Here is an 18,048-nt window from a genome sequence, read left to right as displayed (position 1 = left end):
CATATTTATGCCAAATGCTTTTGTGTGCATTATTAGTTACAGAATTGAAACATCCTTAAGGAGGTGATAGAATCCCCATTTACAGATGAGAAAACTGAAGCTGTCTCCAGCTGGAGTGAATTGGGTAGCAGATTTTTCTGTCCCTAAGTGAGACTCAACCAGTTTGAGATGATTGGCTCAGTGGGCCTCTCTAAAAAACATCTTTGTCATCTTGAGAATGTTCCTCATGCTCCCCTTTTCCCTCCATTCTTTCAGCAAGCTGATGTAAGATTAAGTGAGGAACAAAACAGGAGGGAAGTTGTCAAATGTTCTTGAATTTTGATAGAATAAAAAAGGTTTGCAGGCAGACCAGATGTTACAAAAGAGGGTAGAACCTTCACATGGAAACTGTCTCCTTTGTTTGTTTTCTTCCCCCTTAGAGTTTCAAGGAAAAGTTAGTAGGAGTGATTATCATATCTTAATTACTACCACTCATTTACAGAAGCCTTTAAGTGCTTAAACTCCATTACCTGGTGCTTCAGGAAAGATTGCCCTGCTTGAATTCCCTGCCACATGGAGGGAGAGCATGATTCAGAGGTTGAGATTAAATGGGACAAGGTAGAATCGTTGTTGTTGTTGATAATAATTGCTATTAACTTTTTCAATAATAACATAAAGAGCTTACCTACGATGCTCTACAGCTTGCAAAATACTTCTGTATTCTTAATCCTCACTGTGACTCTGTGTGGTGGGGAGGGATTGTTGCTTCAGTTTTAGAGATTAGAATTGAGGCTCAAAAAGTTGGGAGTCATGGAATTTCCCTGGAGGTCCAGTGGTTAGGACTCAGTGCTTTCACTGCCGTGGCTCAGGTTCATTCCCTGATTGGGGAACTGAGGATCCTGCAAGCTTTGTGGTGAGGCCAAAAAAAAAAAAAAAGTCATTTGTTAAAAGTCAAATAGCTGTTAAGTGACAGAGCCAAGACCTCATTCATTCTACCAGGGGTTAAGCATTGTTACAGGTACTGGAGATTAATTGGTGAACAAAACAGACAAGAACATTCCTGCTCTGGTTGAATTTGGTTCCTCTGATTCCAGCTGAAAGGTTTTTTACCAGCATTTGCCTTTATTCTCTGGACCCCAGTTTCCTCTCTGACCTCATTTTTTATTAATACTGCTTTCTTGCTCAATCAACCAAAGCCACACTAGCCCCAAGGCCTTTGTACTTACTATTTGCTCTATCTGGAAAATGCTTCTCATATATTCACATGGCTTACTCCCTCCACTTTTGTAAAGTCTGGACACAAATGTCATGGCAATGTTGGCAGGCCCTCCCCATCATAACCACTATCTGCAGCATTCTCTAACCCCCTTCCTTCCTTTATGTTTCTTCTCCGCATTTAATGTCATTAACATACTCTGTAAATAATTGCCTAGTGAATAAACTTGGATACTTAACTCTGTTAATGCCATGAGAAATTTTAGTGGTTATCTGTCCAGTCTCTCTTTCTGTCTTTATTTGATAATCGTCAGGATTTTGAGCCTCATGAGAGTTTAAATATGGTTTTCTAGCTCTTGGTTTTCTCTTTAGTTAATTAACTTTAATGGTACTTATATACTATTTAGAAAAAGTAATTGGATTCAAGATATCTCCATGTGAGAAATACCTCTTATATCTTAAGATGTTCCAGTCATCTACTGCTGCTGCTGCTAAGTCACTTCAGTCGTGTCCGACTCTGTGCGACCCCATAGACGGCAGCCCACCAGGCTCCCCCATCCCTGGGATTCTCCAGGCAAGAACACCGGAGTAGGTTGCCATTTCCTCCTCCAATGCGTGAAAGTGAAGTCGCTCAGTTGTGTCCGACTTAGCGATCCCATGGACCGCAGCCTACCAGGCTGCTCCGTCCATGGGAGTTTCCAGGCAAGAGTACTGGAGTGGGTCGCCAGTGCCTTCTCCAAATCATCTACTACTGTGTAACAAACCACCCCAAATCATAGCAGTCAGGATTTTGGCCAGGGGAAAGAAGGGATGGTTTGTTTCTGTTCCACCATGTCCGGAGCCTCTGCTGGAAAGACTTGTCCCCTGGGATGACTCAGGCTGATATCATTTGGTGGTACCCTCAGTCACATGTCATGATGATTTTGAGCAGGGACACCTGCACATGGCCTGGGCCTCTGGACAGCATGGTGGCAGGGCTCCAAGAGTGAACATTTCAAGAGACAGAAAGAGGAAGCTGCCGGTTTCTGAGGCCTGAGCCTGCCGAGTATCACTGGCCAGGTGTCACTTCTGTGGTATTTATTATTGAAGTAGTCAGAGAGCTCAGATTTGAGAGGGAGGGACATAGATTCTTTCCTCTTGATGGAGAAATATCAAAGAACTTGGGGGCTTTGTTATAATAATCACCACAGATGTATTCATAGCTGTCTTATAGAATTTTATAATATCTTGTTCTGCTTTTTCTGCTCTGTGTAGAGGAGAGTATTCAGCTAGCTACAAGTCTTTTTTTTTTTTTTTGGTATTCCTGCCCCTCCTTTTCTTTTTCTAATTTTGGACTGTGTTTGTTGTGTTCAGGGCCATATCAAGGTGTTTCTCAAACAGTGACCGACACATTGAGTAGGCATTCAAGAAACACCTGGTGAATGAATGAATGGATTGTAGCAAGAATTTTGTCTTATTCATCCTTTATCCCTAAGTACCTAGTACCCTGATTGATATATAGTAGGTGTTCTTTCGGAGAAGGCAGTGGCACCCCACTCCAGTACTCTTGCCTGGAGAACCCCGTGGACAGAGGAGCCTGGTAGGCTGCAGTCCATGAGGTCGCTAAGAGTCGGACACGACTGAGTGACTTCACTTTCACTTTTCACTTTCATGCATTGGAGAAGGAAATGGTAACCCACTCCAGTGTTCTTGCCTGGGGAATCCCAGGAATGGGGGAGCCTGGCGGGCTGCCCTCTATGGTGTCGCACAGAGTCGGATACGACTGGAGCGACTTAGCAGCAGCAGCAACAGCAGCAGGTGTTCTTTACATTTCCCTGAGTGAATGATTAATGGAAACTCTTATGAGTTTGGTGGTGTCTATTGCTCAGCCTGTTCTGTTACCTTAATATTGTAGGCAGCCATATTATCAGTTAGGCTTCCACTGCCATGAAGGGTGTTTGTTTATGCAGTGATGCCTTTACCAGTACACATGTCAATAGTAACTACTGTAACAGCTCTTCTTAGAACCGTAAACATGGATTTGGAAATAACTTTATAGCTACATTGATCTCCTCCTTTCATTTTACAAATGTAGAAACTGAAGCCCAAAATCAGGTAGATGATTAGCAGCCATCATACAGCCAACCTGAAATCTGAGACTTGGACCTTGTTCTCAGGGAGATTTTTCCTTTCAACATGGTAAAAAGGAAACCACTAGAGAAAACTTAAAAAACGTTTTGTAAGCTAACCAGCAAGTAGTTTCTAAGAAGGGTGTAGGATCACAACAAACTTTGCTTTAACCTTTGTGTTGGGACTCCATGGTTGTTTTCTATAAACATTTTATGTGACTGTCCCTGAAGTTAACCTCCCCCCAAAGCAGGTCATTTCCTTTCTCACCTGTAGCTCTTACGGCAGAATTTTGAGAGGGAGTGGTATCTAGAGCAAAGAACATAGCTTACAGCTGTGTCCTCTAAGCTTTTTTGATCATGCAGTCCTGTCAGTAGAGCAGTTTTGGGCTTGCACCCCTAGAGTAAAGCACCCCGCAATGTGAAAAGCAGGAATTAAAGTTTTCATGGTTGTAAAATGACCTGTATTGTGAGATTAAGGGAATGATGAGAGGCACGTGCACTGCATGCTGGCTGGAAGCTCAGGCCTCCAGCTGCACAGTCCAGATCATCCAGATACTACTGACCGCAGTTTGCTGTCCCTTGTTGGCCCCTGACCAGTTAACTTACGTGTTAACAGGGACAGTCCTGGGGCATGTGGTGAGCTGGGACGTAAAAAGTTCAGCTCCCTCTGTTTGATGTACCTGGGGCCTGGGAGAAGGAGCCAGTCTCCAAATCCATATTGTCATGTTATTACCGGATTTGACAGTATGTTTCTAAATTATACTCATAAGTGCATAGCTCAGTATATACTCATGGTAAGGTTTTGAATTAAAAATACTAAATATAAGTCTGCTTCAGATCAGGGTTTTTGATAATTTGAAATTTTTTTGGAGGAAGGCTGGCCTTTTGTTAGATCAGATTAGACCGTCCCTGTTTCACTTCTTGTGGCCAGTGGAGAGCACCTGTTATGACAAGGGTCAGCTCTGCCATTTTCTTGTTTGCTTGTACTTGTATCAATACTACTGTTATTATTTCAGTTAATCGTTTCTTTGGAGTAATCAGTGTAAGCCACTTGCTTATTTGGGGAAGGATAGTTTTAAAATTAGTTAGTAGTTAAAATTAGGTAATATACCTTGAGAATTACTTAGCCTGATGAATACCACAGAATGGTGAAGGTCCCATTGTAACCCCTCTGGGTGTGGGCTTTTACACGGCCCCTAAGTTACCTTGTAAACAGACCATGAGGAGTGACCTGCTTGATATACAGATTGCATGAGTCTTCCAGGACTAAAAACTCATAAAGATTAAAGAAGACAAATTTATAAACTTTAGTGGCTTTCTCTCCCCCCTTTCTAAAAAATACAGAAGTTATTATAATAGCAGCTTTAACATTTTCTTCTGATAGACTGAATGGGTTACTGAGTGCTTGGCCTTGAGTGCACTTGCCTCACTTTGGAGACCGTTGGCTTTGAAACCAGGCTTTGAGTTTATATAATCCTCTTTAGCTTTTACTCTGATTTGGCTTTAGGCAAAAACGACATGAACACAAAGTACCTCCTATTACCTACTCTTGGTCACCAATTTTTGCGTTCCATCATATACTGCTTCAGTTATCACTTGAAGTATCTCTTTGTCTCTGACTTAGCTGCCCCATTAGACTTAAGCTCCTAGAGGATACGCACTGATACCTTGTGTTCCTAGCATAATGCTTGGCACGTCATAAAAACACAGTAATTAATTGCTGAATAAACTGTTCATAATAAATAAATAAATGCTCTTTATATTGAAATGTATAATCCTCCTCAACTTTCTGCATGAAAAATGAAACTGATGTCCTTAGAGCCCTGAGGCATAATGAGAAGTAATACATTTTAATCTATATAATATACAACATTTATTTGTGATGAAAAATCTGTATATAAAGAAAGGCTTAATCTTCTTAATGTTTTAATGGAAAAAAGATACACAATCCACTAGAAGAACAGGCTGTGAAAAGGCAACCCACAAAAGAGAAAATATGAGACAATAAATGATAAACAATTAGGGACATGTGAAATGCAAAGCAAGATGCCATGTTTTTTAGCCATCAGATTGGAAAGATTGTAAAAAGATTGATAATAATCAGTTATGGGGAGGTTTTTGGGAAAAGGAACACTTAATACTTGCTGCTGGGAATGTGAATTAGGGAAGATAATTGGTCAATATCTGTTTATGTTTAAAATACATATGTATTTTTTTGACCCAGCAGTCCTGTGTTGGTGAATCAACGTTAGAAAATGTATACAATGTTAATTATAGGGTTGTTTAGAGAGCAAATGCTGAAATCTGCTTGCATGTCTAACGTCTAATTATGCTAGATCTTTACAATGGAATAAGATTCAACTATTATTTACTGACCCCAGGGCTGTACATGATATATTGTTAGGTGAGACAGGCAAGTTGATGAATAATTAAATAATCAAATCCCATGTTTGAAGATGTTTTGTTAAATATAAGAAAATCATAAAAACCTGTGTATGCTCTATGATGTTATATATATTAAAGTATATACAGATAGTGAGGAAAGATATATACCAAAGTGTTAATACTAGTATCTCTACTGGTACAAGATTGGAAGGGAGAGTCCAGAATATCAGCTAAAGTGTTCATGTCTGTATTGCTGGAGCTTTAAAATGAGTGTGAATTACTTTATGATTTAAAAAAATTTAAGTTTTATATAAAAAGCAGACTGATTTCTCTGTCATCTCCATCTGCTGTTTATTGAGACTGTAGAAATTCTGAGTAGAGTTTAACTCTTTCTTTGATCTTTTGTCTTCTTTCAGTTGAAGGTAGTTACATGTGATATGGTGAAGAGAATCCTGATGTCTTTTTGATGTTTTAATCTCACTACATATATGTTTATCATTATCTGTGTGAGTGTGTGCATGTTAAAATAAGAGTTTCATGCAGTGAGGTTGAATTTACCAGAGAAGTCAGAACTTGTGTATTCAAAAAAACATTTGTGATTCTAGCTCTGGCTAAGAAGGAGCAAAGAACACTCTACCCTGTCTGTCCCCATGAGTGGACTGGATAGAATAGAATGCTCTTTAAGGATTCTTGAAAGAAAATTGTAGCAGGCAGAGCAGGGGGAAAGACCGGAATTCGAAAAACCACTGAACCAGCAGCTAATTTACCTTTTTCCCATCTGAGTCCCCTCCTGTCCACCCCCAACCCTGGGACTCGAATCCTGGCAGTGAGCATCCCTGCAGACAGGAGTGCTCATGGAGAAGCCCTCTAGTTCAGGTTCAAGGAACAGGAAAGTGGTCTCCTGGCAGCGCAAGCACCTGAAACCCTGAGGGAGGAGAACCTCCTCTCTGAGCAGAGGAGTTGCGGTCCCAAGGCAGTGGTTGTTAGAAGTGACAGCAGAAGTATGATCCATGAAAGAAAAAAAAATCGCTACATTATACCTCATTAAATTGAAAATGTTTGCCGTATGAAAGAGACTTAAGAAATTGGAAGATAAGCTACAGATGGGGAGAATATATTTACAAGTCACATATCTGACCGAGGACTGACTTATGTCTAGCATGTGTAGTATAAGGAACTCTCAAAACTTAGCAGTGAGAAAATAGCCCAATTAAAAAATAAGTAAAAAGACAATTCACCCAAGAAGAAACACAGATAGCAAATAGCACATGAAATGACACTCAGCCCCATTAGCCATCAGGGATATGCAGTCTGAGGCCCTGATGAAACACTACTACACGTCTGTTATACTGATGAGACAGTATCAGTGCCAGAGGATGCGGAGCAAGTGGAACTCTCATAATTTGCTGACGGCAATGCAAAGTGGTCCAGCCAGTCCGGAAAACGATTTGGCAACTCCTTATAAATTTAACATCTACTTACCAGATGGTCAAGCAAATTTCGCTGTTAGAGAAGCAAAACATATGTTCACACAAAATGTATGTTTATAGCAGCTCCATTTATAATTGCCAGAAGCTGGAAACAACCCAGGTGGGTTGTTTAAATGGATAAACTGTGATACATTCATGTAATGGAATACTATATAGCAGGAAAGGAACTATTACTAACATACAGTAACTTGGGTGAGTCTCAGCATTATGCTGAGTGCAAGAAGCCAGTCTTAGAAGATTATATTCTGCATGATTCCATTGTTTGGCAGTCTGGGAAAGAAAAAAATAAGTAATGAAGAACATATCCGTGGTTGCCAGGAGCTGAGGTAGCTGAGCTAGAGATGTGGCTTAAAAGGAATATCCCAAGGGAGTCTTTTGAGGTGTTGGAACTGTTCTGGATCCTGATTTTGGTAGTGGTTACAAGACTCCACATGTGTTAAAATCCACAGAACTATACACCAAAAGGTCAATTTAACTGTAAGATAACTTAGAACAAAAGTGCTGATCCCTTATGAGCAACCCATTGAGGGATTATGAACTTCTTTCAGTAAACCTATCATTTCTTTAATCTTTTTTGGAACTCCTGAAGAATTGATGTAAGCACATTTCACATATCTTCGATTTTCTATTCTTGATGTGCATTCATCCTTTCAGAGTTGTTTTTAAACAATGAGAAGTTCAGAGACAGGGCTGGTGAATAAGGTGGATAAAGGTCTGGTAACAACTTTATGGTATCTTTACCATAGATGGGATTAGAAAATAATAAGCCAGTTTGGATTTCTAGGAATTGATGAACCTCTCCCTTAAATGCAACTAAACATGCTGGATACAGTAGAAAATCTTTTTAAGTATTTTATATTGTTTATGCTATTGTAAATTTTAAAAAAGATCCCTTTGGGTTTTCTGTGTATATGATCCTGTTGTCTGCAAATAAAGGTGAATTTGCTTCTTTTCTAATCTGTATGCATTTTTTCTTTTCTTTACTCTTATTCTGTCCAGGACTTCATCACGTTGTTGATTACAAGCGGTGATAGTGGGCATTCTTGTTTTTTCTCTGTCTTTACAGTTGAAGCATTCAGTCTTTTACCATTAAGTGTGTGGTAGCTGTAGATTTTTAAAAAATAATTTATTTATTTTTGGCTGTTCCCTAGAACAGCCAAATAAACACTCAGTTTCTTTAATAGATAGCGTGCTCTCCATTGCTGTGTGTGGGCTTTCTCTGGTTGCGGAGGGCAGGGAGAGACTCTGTTGCAGCCCGTCGGCTTCTCCTTACGGTGACTTCTCTTGTTGTGTTTAGGCCTCAGTAGTTGGGGTGCATGGGCTCAGGAGTTGTGGTTCCTGGACTCTAGGGCACAGGTCCAGTAGCTGTGGTGCATGGGCTTAGCTGCTGGCAGCATGTGGGATCTTCCCAGACCAGGGATCATACCCGTGTCTCCTGCATTGACATGTGGATTCTTTACCATTGAGCTACCAGGGAAGCCGTGTAGATTTCTTAGAAATGCTCTTTATCAGGTTGAGGAAGTCCCCTTCTTTCCCTACTGTGCAAAGAGTGTTTGTCATGCATGGGTGTTGAATTCTGTCAAATGCTTTTGTTCTGCTGAATTGAGTATATTTATTTTGTGAAGACATGGATTGTACTGATTCCTTTTGAAATGTTTAAGCTTGGTTGTAATGTATATTATCCTTTTTATATTTGAATCACTGAATACAATTTTGCTGACATTTCATCAGGATCATTACATGTGTGTTCATGAAGGGTATTAAGTCTGTAGTTTTTGTTACTGCGAATGTCTGTTGGTTTTATTTTGGGGATCATGCTGCCTCCTAAAATGAGCTAGGAAGCAATTCCTCTGTATTCTGAAGGAGCTGCTATCGTTTCTTCCCTGAATGTTTTCATAGTGTTTGCCGGTTAAAAGTTATGTGGGCCTGGAGTTGTTTTGCTTTTGTTTAATGGGAAGTTTTTGTTTAATATTTTTATTTATTTACTTGACTGCACCAGGTCTTCACTGTGGGATGTGAACTCTTCGGTGTGGCATGTGGGGTCTAGTTCCATGACCAGGGATCACACCTGGGCCGCCTGCATTGGGAGCACAGAGTCTTAGCCACTGGACTACAAGGAAGCCCCTATTGGGAAGTTTTAAAATTATGAACTGTTGCTCTAATAGATAGAGTGCTACTCGTTTCTTTTTAATTCCATTTTGATAACTTATGTGTTCTGAGAAAATTTTTTGCATTTCATCTAGGTTATTGAATTTAATGGCATAAACATGATCACAGAAGTCCCTTATTATCCTTTTAGTGTTTGCAGAATCTTGTAATAGTGTCCTCTTTTTTAAACCTGCTATATGTCATTGACATCTTTATTTTTGATCAGTCTGGAGGTTTATCAATTTTATTGATTTATTCCAAAGAACCAGCTTTTTAAAGAAAAACTTTACAGTCTGTTTTTGTTTATTGTTTTTAGTAATTTTTATTTATTTTGGTTGCCCTGGGTCTTCATTGCTTTGGCGGGCTTCTGAATGTCAGCAGTCAGGGGGCTACTTGTTATTGTGACGTGTGGGCTTCTCATTGCAGTGGCTTCTCTTGTTGCGGAACACAGGCTCTAGGCACGTGGGCTTTAGTAGCTGTGGCGCGTGGGCTCAGTAGTTGCGTCACACGGGCCCAGCTGCCCTATGGCCCATGTAATCTCGCGACCAGGGATGGAACCACGGGCAGATTCCCATCTGCTGCACTACCAGGGAAGTCCCAAGGATAGCTGTTGGTTTCAGTGATTTTGCATTTTTCTTTTTTATATTTCATGATTTCCCTATCTTTATTGTTTCATTCATTCTACTTTGGGTTTATTTTCCTTCTCTAGGTTCTTAAGGCAAAAGCTTCTGTCATTTAGTTTCTTTTTTCCCATTCAGTTGCTCAGTCGTGTCCGACTCTGTGACCCCATGGACTGCAGCACACCAGGCCTCCCTGTCCATCACCAACTCCCGGAGTTTACTCAAACTCATGTTCATTGAGTCGGTGATGAACCAACCATCTCATCCTCTGTTGTCCCCTTCTCCTCCCGCCTTCAATCTTTCCCAGCATCAGGGTCTTTTCCACTGAGTCAGTTCTTTGCACCACGTGGCCAGAGTATTGAAGTTTCAGCTTCAGCATCAGTCTTTCCAATGAATATTTAGGCCTGATTTCCTTTAGGATGGACTGGTTTGATCTCCTTGCCATGGACTCTCAAGAGTCTTTTTCCCATTATAAGCATTTAAAGCTAAAAATTCACTGTATTTACACCTGTGTTGTTTAGTTTCCAAATATTTGAGAATATTCCACACATCCTTTCGTTATTGATTTTTTATTTAATTCCAGCTGTGGCCAGAGAACATACTCTGTGTGAATTCAATCCATATAAGTGTTGAGACATGTTTTATGGCCCAGTATATTATCTGTCTTGATGAATATTCCATGTGTACTTGGAACACATATCTATTCTGTTGTTGGGTGTGATTTTATGAAAATGTCCGTTAGATCCAACTGGTGGATAGTGTTAAGTCTTCTTGGTGGCACAGTGGTAAAGAATTTGCCTGCCAGTGCAGGAGAGAGGGTAGACACGAGTTTGATCCCTGGGTCTGGAAGATCCTCTGGAGTAGGAAATGGCAACCCACTCCAGTATTCTAACCTGGAGGATCCCATGGACAGAGGAGCCTGGTGGGCTACAGTCCTTGGGCTCCCAAAGAGTCGGACACGACTGAGCGATTGAGCATGCACACATGCATCTGTTTCTAATTTCTCTCTTTTTCTAGTAGCTGAAAGAAGTATTAAAATTCTCAACTATGATAATGAATCTTCCTGTTTTTCTTTTTTGCTTTATGAATTTTGAAGTTCCTTTTGGGTACATGAGTATTTAAGGTTGTTGTATCTTCTTGCTAAATTTGCCTTCTTTATTATTTTGAGATGTCCCTCCTTATCTCTGGTAATATTTCTTGTGTGATGTCTACTTTGTCTTATATTAATATAACCATTGAATTCTTTATGCTTATTTTTTTTTCATGGCATATCTTTTTCTATCCTTTACTTTTAACCTATGTATATTTTGTATTTAATGTGAGTTTCCTGTAGATGACATGTAGTTTTCTTAGTGTTTGCTTTTTTTTAAAAATTTTTTTACTTTACAATACTGTATTGGTTTTGCCTTTTTAAAAATCCAGTCTAACAAACTGTCTTTCATTTGGTTTTCTTTAGACCATTAGCATTTAATGTGATTATAAATATAGTTTCATATAAATGTATTACTTTATATGTTTTATCCCTTCTCTGTTCTTTGTTCATTTTCCCTCTACTTTTCCTGTAGTTTGAAAAATACTGAATATGTTTTAAGTATTTTATTTTATTTCTGCTATTGGCTTATTGCAAGACTGTATTTATTTAGAAGTTGCTCTTGGGTTTACTTATCACTGTTTATTGGCAAATACTGTTTTAAGAATTTCCTGTAACAATATACTTCTGTTTTTTGTCATCAAGAAATTAAAAAAACGTGCAAAATTCTGTTATGTTGACCCACATAATTACACATATTTACCCATGTAATTCTGTCATTCTTTATTTCTTTGTATTGATTCATATTTTTATCTGGTATTATTTGCCTTTAGCCTGAAGAACATCCTTTATTATTTCTTGTAATATAGTGTCTGTTGGCAGTTTTCTTAGCTTTGATTTGTTTGAAAAAAGTGTTTCTTTCATTCCTATTTTTCTAGAATATTTTTGTTAGTGTTTGCAGGTTAAGTTTTTTTCTTTTAGATTTTTAAAACTGTCTTGCTTTTGTCTTCTGGCTGGTACTTTAGAAGTCTGAGTTCATTCTTATCTTTGTTTTTTTGAACATAATGTGTCTTTTTCCTTGGACCACTATCTTTATCATTGGTTTCGAGTAGTTTGATTTTTATATGCCTCGGTGTAGTATTATGAGCTTGGTGCCGCTTGGGTTTGTTGAGCTTGTAGGAGCCGTGGGTTTATAATTTTCACCAAATTTGGAAGATTTTTGTCTATTTTTTAGTGAAATTATTTAGAAGTATTTCCTCTTTCTCTTCTGGGATTTCATTTATACATTGGGATGTAGCCTTAGGGTGTATTTGCCATGACTTCCTGAAGCAGATGCCTGGTGACCTTCCTGCCATGGCTCTTGACCTATTGACAAGTAACAGAATACTTTGGTGTCTTTTGCAGATGGCCTTTGTTTTATGACAGAAATATTTGGTTGGTGTAAATGTTGTTGCAGTTTCAGACCATGAATGTTATATCATTATAACTAGGTTCAAGCACATCTTTATTAATAGGAATCATTATAATCAGCACGTTTTTGCCAACGAGAATAAGTGTGTATATTCCTGTAGTGTAAAAATCTGTGCTTTGCAATTCAACAAACTCTTGAAAAGCATTTTCTGTCTCTTGCTGGTTTTGGAAGGATTTTCCTTGCAAAATGTTGTTGAGATGCTTGAAGAAGTGATAGTCATTGATGAAAGGTCAGGTGACAACGAGGGCTTCCCTGGTGGCTCAGATGGTAAAGAATCTGCCTGCAATGCAGAAGACCCAGGTTCGATCCCTGGGTTGGGAAGATCCCCTGAAGAAGAGCATGGCTATCCACTCCAGTATTCTTGCCTAGAGAATTCCATGGACAGAGGAGCCTGGTGGGCTAGAGTCCATGGAGTTGCAAAGGGTCAGACACAACTGAGCAACTGACACTTTCACTTCAGGTGAATATGGTGGATGAGGCAAAACTTTGTAGGCCAGTTTGTTCAACTTTTGAAGTGTTGGTTGTGCGACGTGTAGTCGGACATTGTCATGGAGAAGAATTGCGCCCTTCGTGTTGACCGATGCCAGCTGCAGGGATTGCAGCTTTCTGTTCATCTCATCGATTTGCTCAGTGTACCTCTCTGACGTAATGGTTTCACTCGGATTCAGAAAGCTGTAGTGGATCAAACTGGCAGCAGACCACCAGACTGACCACGACCTTTTATTTTGGTGCAGGTTTGGCTTTGGGAAGTGCTTTGGAGCTTTTTCTCAGTCCAGCCACTGAGCTGATTGTCACCCGGGGTTGTATAGAATCCACTTTTTGTTGCACATCACAATCACCAAATGGTTTGTTATTGTTGTGTAGAATAAGAGAAGATTTTGATTTGCAGTCAGCTCATGAAGCACCCACTTATTGAGCTTTTTCAGCTTTCCAGTTTGCTTCAAATGCTGAATGACCGTAGAATGGTTGATGTCGGGTTCTTCTGCACCTTCAGTAGTTGTAAGAGGATCAGCTTGATGATGTCTGTCCGTTGGTCGCTGTCAACTTCTGACGGCTGTCCACTGTGCTCTTCATCTTCGAGGCTCTCGTCTCCTTTGCAAAACTTCTTGAAGAACCACTGCACATACTGTTCGTTAGCAGTTTCTGAGCCAAGTGCGCTGTTGATGTTGCGAGTTGTCTCTGCTTTGTGATCCATTTTAAACTTGAATTAAAAAATCACTGGAATTTACTTTTTGTCTAACATCGTTTCCATAGTCTAAGATTAATATAAACAGTAGGTAATAAGTCATTAGCAAAAATACATAGTGAGAAGGATGCATTAAAGTGATGTATAACATAACCACATTTATTTAAGAATGTATTCCAGTGTTGAACGGCAGAGTTCAACAATGCAAAACCACAATTACTTTGCACCAACCTAATACATAATTTGGACTTTTCTAATATTAAGCATCTAATCCTAGTGCATAGAATTAAAATGAAAATCTTCTGTAGGATATACCTCTAAGAATGAAAAACAAATCATTTAATTGATAGATATTGTTGATAGTACCAAATGCTTTATGATGTAGTTGAATGTGATATTGATTCTCTTACTGTGCCTTGTCAAATTACTCTTACTCTTCAGTGCAGGAATCACAGCCATGGCCCTTACCCTCCAGGATTTGGTCGACATGGAGTCTGTGCACACGAAAACAAAGAGCTTGCCAAGGCGAGAGAAGCTGTTCCTCTTATAGAGGATTCTAGTAACTGTGACATTGTAAAAGCTACTCAGTAAGTCTTCCTAATGCTTTGTTTTATCCTTAGTTTCTGTTGAGTTTTAATAACCTATGTGCAGTTCATGGCACTCCCGTGTACACTTTCCTCCCTTCATACTCCAGTGATAGTATGTTTGTCATACCAGCATCAGAGCATTTGATACAGTACAGCTTAGTTTTTTATTAATGGTCTCTTCCATTAGATTGTGAACTTCTGAGCAAAAGCATGTCTTTTTCATCTTTGTAACCCCAGTGCTTTTGCACACTTTGTCTTGTATTAGGTGCTCAGTAAATGTTCATTGAGTGAGCAGATGGTTTTAAATGACACTCATGCTAGACTCTGAGTTTGAAACACACATCTTAGGCTTTTAAAATATACTACAACCTAAATATGAAGATGAAATAGAAGAATATAACTCACACATTTATGAGTATTTTAAACATTTATTGATTACTTTCTGTGTAGCTGTTGTCTTGGGTGCACTAGAAGAAAGTCAGTAAAATAGAAACAGGGTTTCTGACCACTGGAAACTATAGTTGGTTGTTTTGCTTTCACTGAAAATGAAATATGTTTCGAGTTTCTCCTTAAGATTTCCACCTGTGGGTATTTGTATTAAATCATTTCCAGCATTATCACCCTCATGGATCTCACTGATTGTTAACATCTACCACATCTCTTGCCATTGAATATGTTTTGAAATATTTCACCTGTCAGATTATGTTAATTAGTTGGCCACTTTATTAGTAATCAAATATAGGCCTGCCTGTCATCGCTTCTGATCTGCATGAAAGACACTGATGTTACTGCACAAACTTGATATGTATCATTTCTGTCAAAAATGAAGATGTTTGGTGATTAGTTAGCTTGTTTGGCTTTAATGTAGACTAATATATTGCTTTATGTTTGTTAAAGAATAATTGACAATTATTTGAATATTCTAATTACTTATTTACATTAACTCTGGAGGCCCTGGGAACCACTACTTTCAGTTCAGTTCAGTTTAGTCGCTCAGTTGTGTCCGACTCTTTGCGACCCCGTGAATCGCAGCACGCCAGGCCTCCCTGTCCATCACCAACTCCTGGAGTTCACCCAAACTCATGTGCATCACGTCAGTGATGCCATCCAACCATCTCATCCTCTGTCGTCCCCTTCTCTTCCTGCCCCAATCCCTCCCGGCATCAGGGTCCTTTCCAATGAGTCAACCACTACTTTAGTTGAATTTTGTTTCTATTATTATATTTATATGAAGATGAGAGTGTTCTTAAGGTAAATAGATATTTGCTTTAATTAAAATAGAAACATTTAAATGTTTCACTGCTTCCAGTAAAGCTCTGTTATAATAAGTGAAAAATTAGGCTCCATCACAGGGAATCTCAATAAAAACTCATGTATCTTTCCTAAAATTTTCTTCAGATCTTGGACTTTCTTAAATGGTTGTAAAAAGATATTTAGGTAGTATTTGGGAAGGGTGAAAAAGAGCTAGTTAGGATAGGTGTTTTTGTATTTTCTAAATCATCAATGTCCTAAATAATGTGTACTCTTTATGTTTCTCATGTAAAGGGAGTATCTCTCTTTTCTGATTTCCAATTATTTTTTATTAATTAAAATATTTTTTTAATTGGTGGAAAATTGGTTTACAGTTTTGTGTTGGTTTCTGCTGTACAGCAATATGAATCAGTCATATTTTATATATATATATATCCCTTCTGTTCTGAACCTCTTTCCCCTCCCCACCCCACCCCTCTAGGTTATCACAGGGGAGTATTTCTTTTCCAATAAAGTGTTAAAGTTGATGTTTAAAAGATGGAGAACATATATATATGTATCATTATCAACAACTCATTTTCTCATTAATATCTTCACTTCACATTGTCAAATGGGTATCTCTATCTTTTTAAAAATGCCATAAAGACAGACATGTACACATTTTTGATGAGGTGGAAGTTATTTAATTTAATGGTGTGGGAAACAGACATTCTGCCATTTGTTTTGATTTTGACCCTCGAAGGCATAGTGAAACATTCAGGTCCCTCTAAATAAAAGTAAGTTTCAAAGAAACTGAATGGTCTAGTAGGACATAATAGTTTCTAATGAAAAGAAATAGAGCTAATGAATGATTTTGAAAATTATTTTAGAATTAAAAAGAGAGATTTCTCTCCTGCTTTTCATTCTGATAGTTAAATAACTCTCAAATATCCCTTCACTCTTTCCCTCGTTTTCCTTTTCCATTCCTTTTACCTGAGGCGCCCTTTGCTGATCACCTGTCTCTAATATAAGAGCCTCTAAACTGGTCTCTCAGTCTTCACCTAAAATTAGCTTCCATACTGCACCAATGTGATCTTTCTTACAGCCCAAAGCCTGAGTGCTTTCTTCTTTAAAACCTGCGCTGGCTTCCCCTTGAGCCATAAAGACTAAATTTCAAAGCATGGCAGAGAAGGATCATGGAGGCTTTGCCTGCCTCTCCTAGCCTCATCTCCTGCCATTGCCTTTCTTATGCTTTATGCTTTTGTGGTGCTAAATTGCTTATTATTTCTCCAAGTATCTGTGTAGTTTGAGATCTCTGGTTTTCATACATGCTATTCCCTCTGCCTGAAATGTCTTCCCTTCATAGCTTGTATATCGTGTTCCATCTACTTCAGGAAGGGCTAATCATTCCTTCCTTTTCTGTGCCTGCACCGTGTCCATGTTTTATTGTTGAATTTATCCCGTTCCAGTTTGCTCTTAGTCTCGCTCCCTTATTGTGAGATCATTGCTTGGGCTTTGTTTGATTCGGGGGTAAGATTATTGTCCAGAGTCAGCACCATGCATTCCTGGTGCGTAGTGGAAGATCCAGTGAAACTTATTGAAAGAGGGAAACTGAATGGTAAAAGTTTATTCCAGAAAATTAGGTAAGTCCAGATAGATTCATCTGTCTCATCAGCTAGTAGCCAAGTTTACTTCTGTTGTTTGGCTTTACATTCCATCCACTTTGTGAATACCTTTGCTAATTATCGTATTTCTGTGTTGACCAAAAGACACACTGGATAAAGACATGGTAAAAGAAAGAAATTTTGATAGCTGAAATTATTTTAATGGTATCAGTTATGTCTTTTATTTTCCATCTTATTGCAGATACGGAATTTTTGAACGATGTAAAGAGTTGGTAGAAGCAGGATATGATGTCAGGCAACCAGACAAAGAAAATGTGTCTCTTCTTCATTGGGCTGCCATTAATAACAGGCTGGATCTTGTAAAGTAAGATGAGATATATGTGTGTTAAGTGTGTGTTTTATAATTCTAAGCCTTTCCTTCATTTGTCTTTTCTCTTTTCAAGTGCAAGTATGTCTGTTGAGCCATCTCTAATCTTTTATTATAAATGAATGCTTGAACTTTGTGCCATGCACAGTGGTTATCATAGCATTGAAAAGGACCTCAGAAGTCATCTGGACCAGGACTCTCACTGGCCCAAAAAGAAAAATTAAAAATGAAGTCACAGTTCAGGCAATGAATTTGAACATTTTTGGACATGGAACAACAGGCTGATTCAAAACTGGGAAAGGAGTACATCAAAGCTGTATATTGTCACTCTGCTTATTTAACTTACATGCAGAGTACATCATGCAAAAAGCTGGGCTGGGTGAAGCATAAGCTGGAATCAACATTGCTGGTAGAAATGTCAATAACCTCAGATATGCAGATGATACCACCCTTATGGCAGAAAGCGAAGAGGAACTAAAGAGCCTGTTGATGAAGGTGAAAGAGGAGAGTGAAAAGCTGACTTAAAACTCAACATTCAAAAAACTAAGATCATGGCATCTGGTCCCATCACTTCACGGTAAATAGACGGGGAAAAAATGGAAACAGT

The 18,048-nt window shown here is 38.8% G+C and overlaps 1 protein-coding gene across 3 annotated transcripts in view; it reads left to right on the top strand.

Moving 5' to 3' along the window:
* Positions 1 to 18,048, top strand: part of ZDHHC13 (zinc finger DHHC-type containing 13) — a 52,224-nt gene that overhangs the window by 879 nt on the left and 33,297 nt on the right. For 2 of the 3 annotated variants that reach the window (XM_018043478.1, XM_018043477.1), the window contains exons 2-3: positions 14,074 to 14,219; positions 17,316 to 17,438. In XM_018043478.1, coding sequence (XP_017898967.1) covers positions 14,074 to 14,219; positions 17,316 to 17,438 — 269 coding nt within the window. The remainder of the gene's footprint in view (positions 1 to 14,073; positions 14,220 to 17,315; positions 17,439 to 18,048) is intronic. The other variant, XM_018043479.1, reaches the window with a different exon arrangement.

Source organism: Capra hircus, chromosome 29 (assembly GCF_001704415.2).
Source record: "Capra hircus breed San Clemente chromosome 29, ASM170441v1, whole genome shotgun sequence".
NCBI lineage: Eukaryota > Metazoa > Chordata > Mammalia > Artiodactyla > Bovidae > Capra > Capra hircus.
The sequence above is the reverse complement of the archived record's forward strand: the minus strand, read 5'-3'. Positions and strand labels throughout refer to the sequence as shown.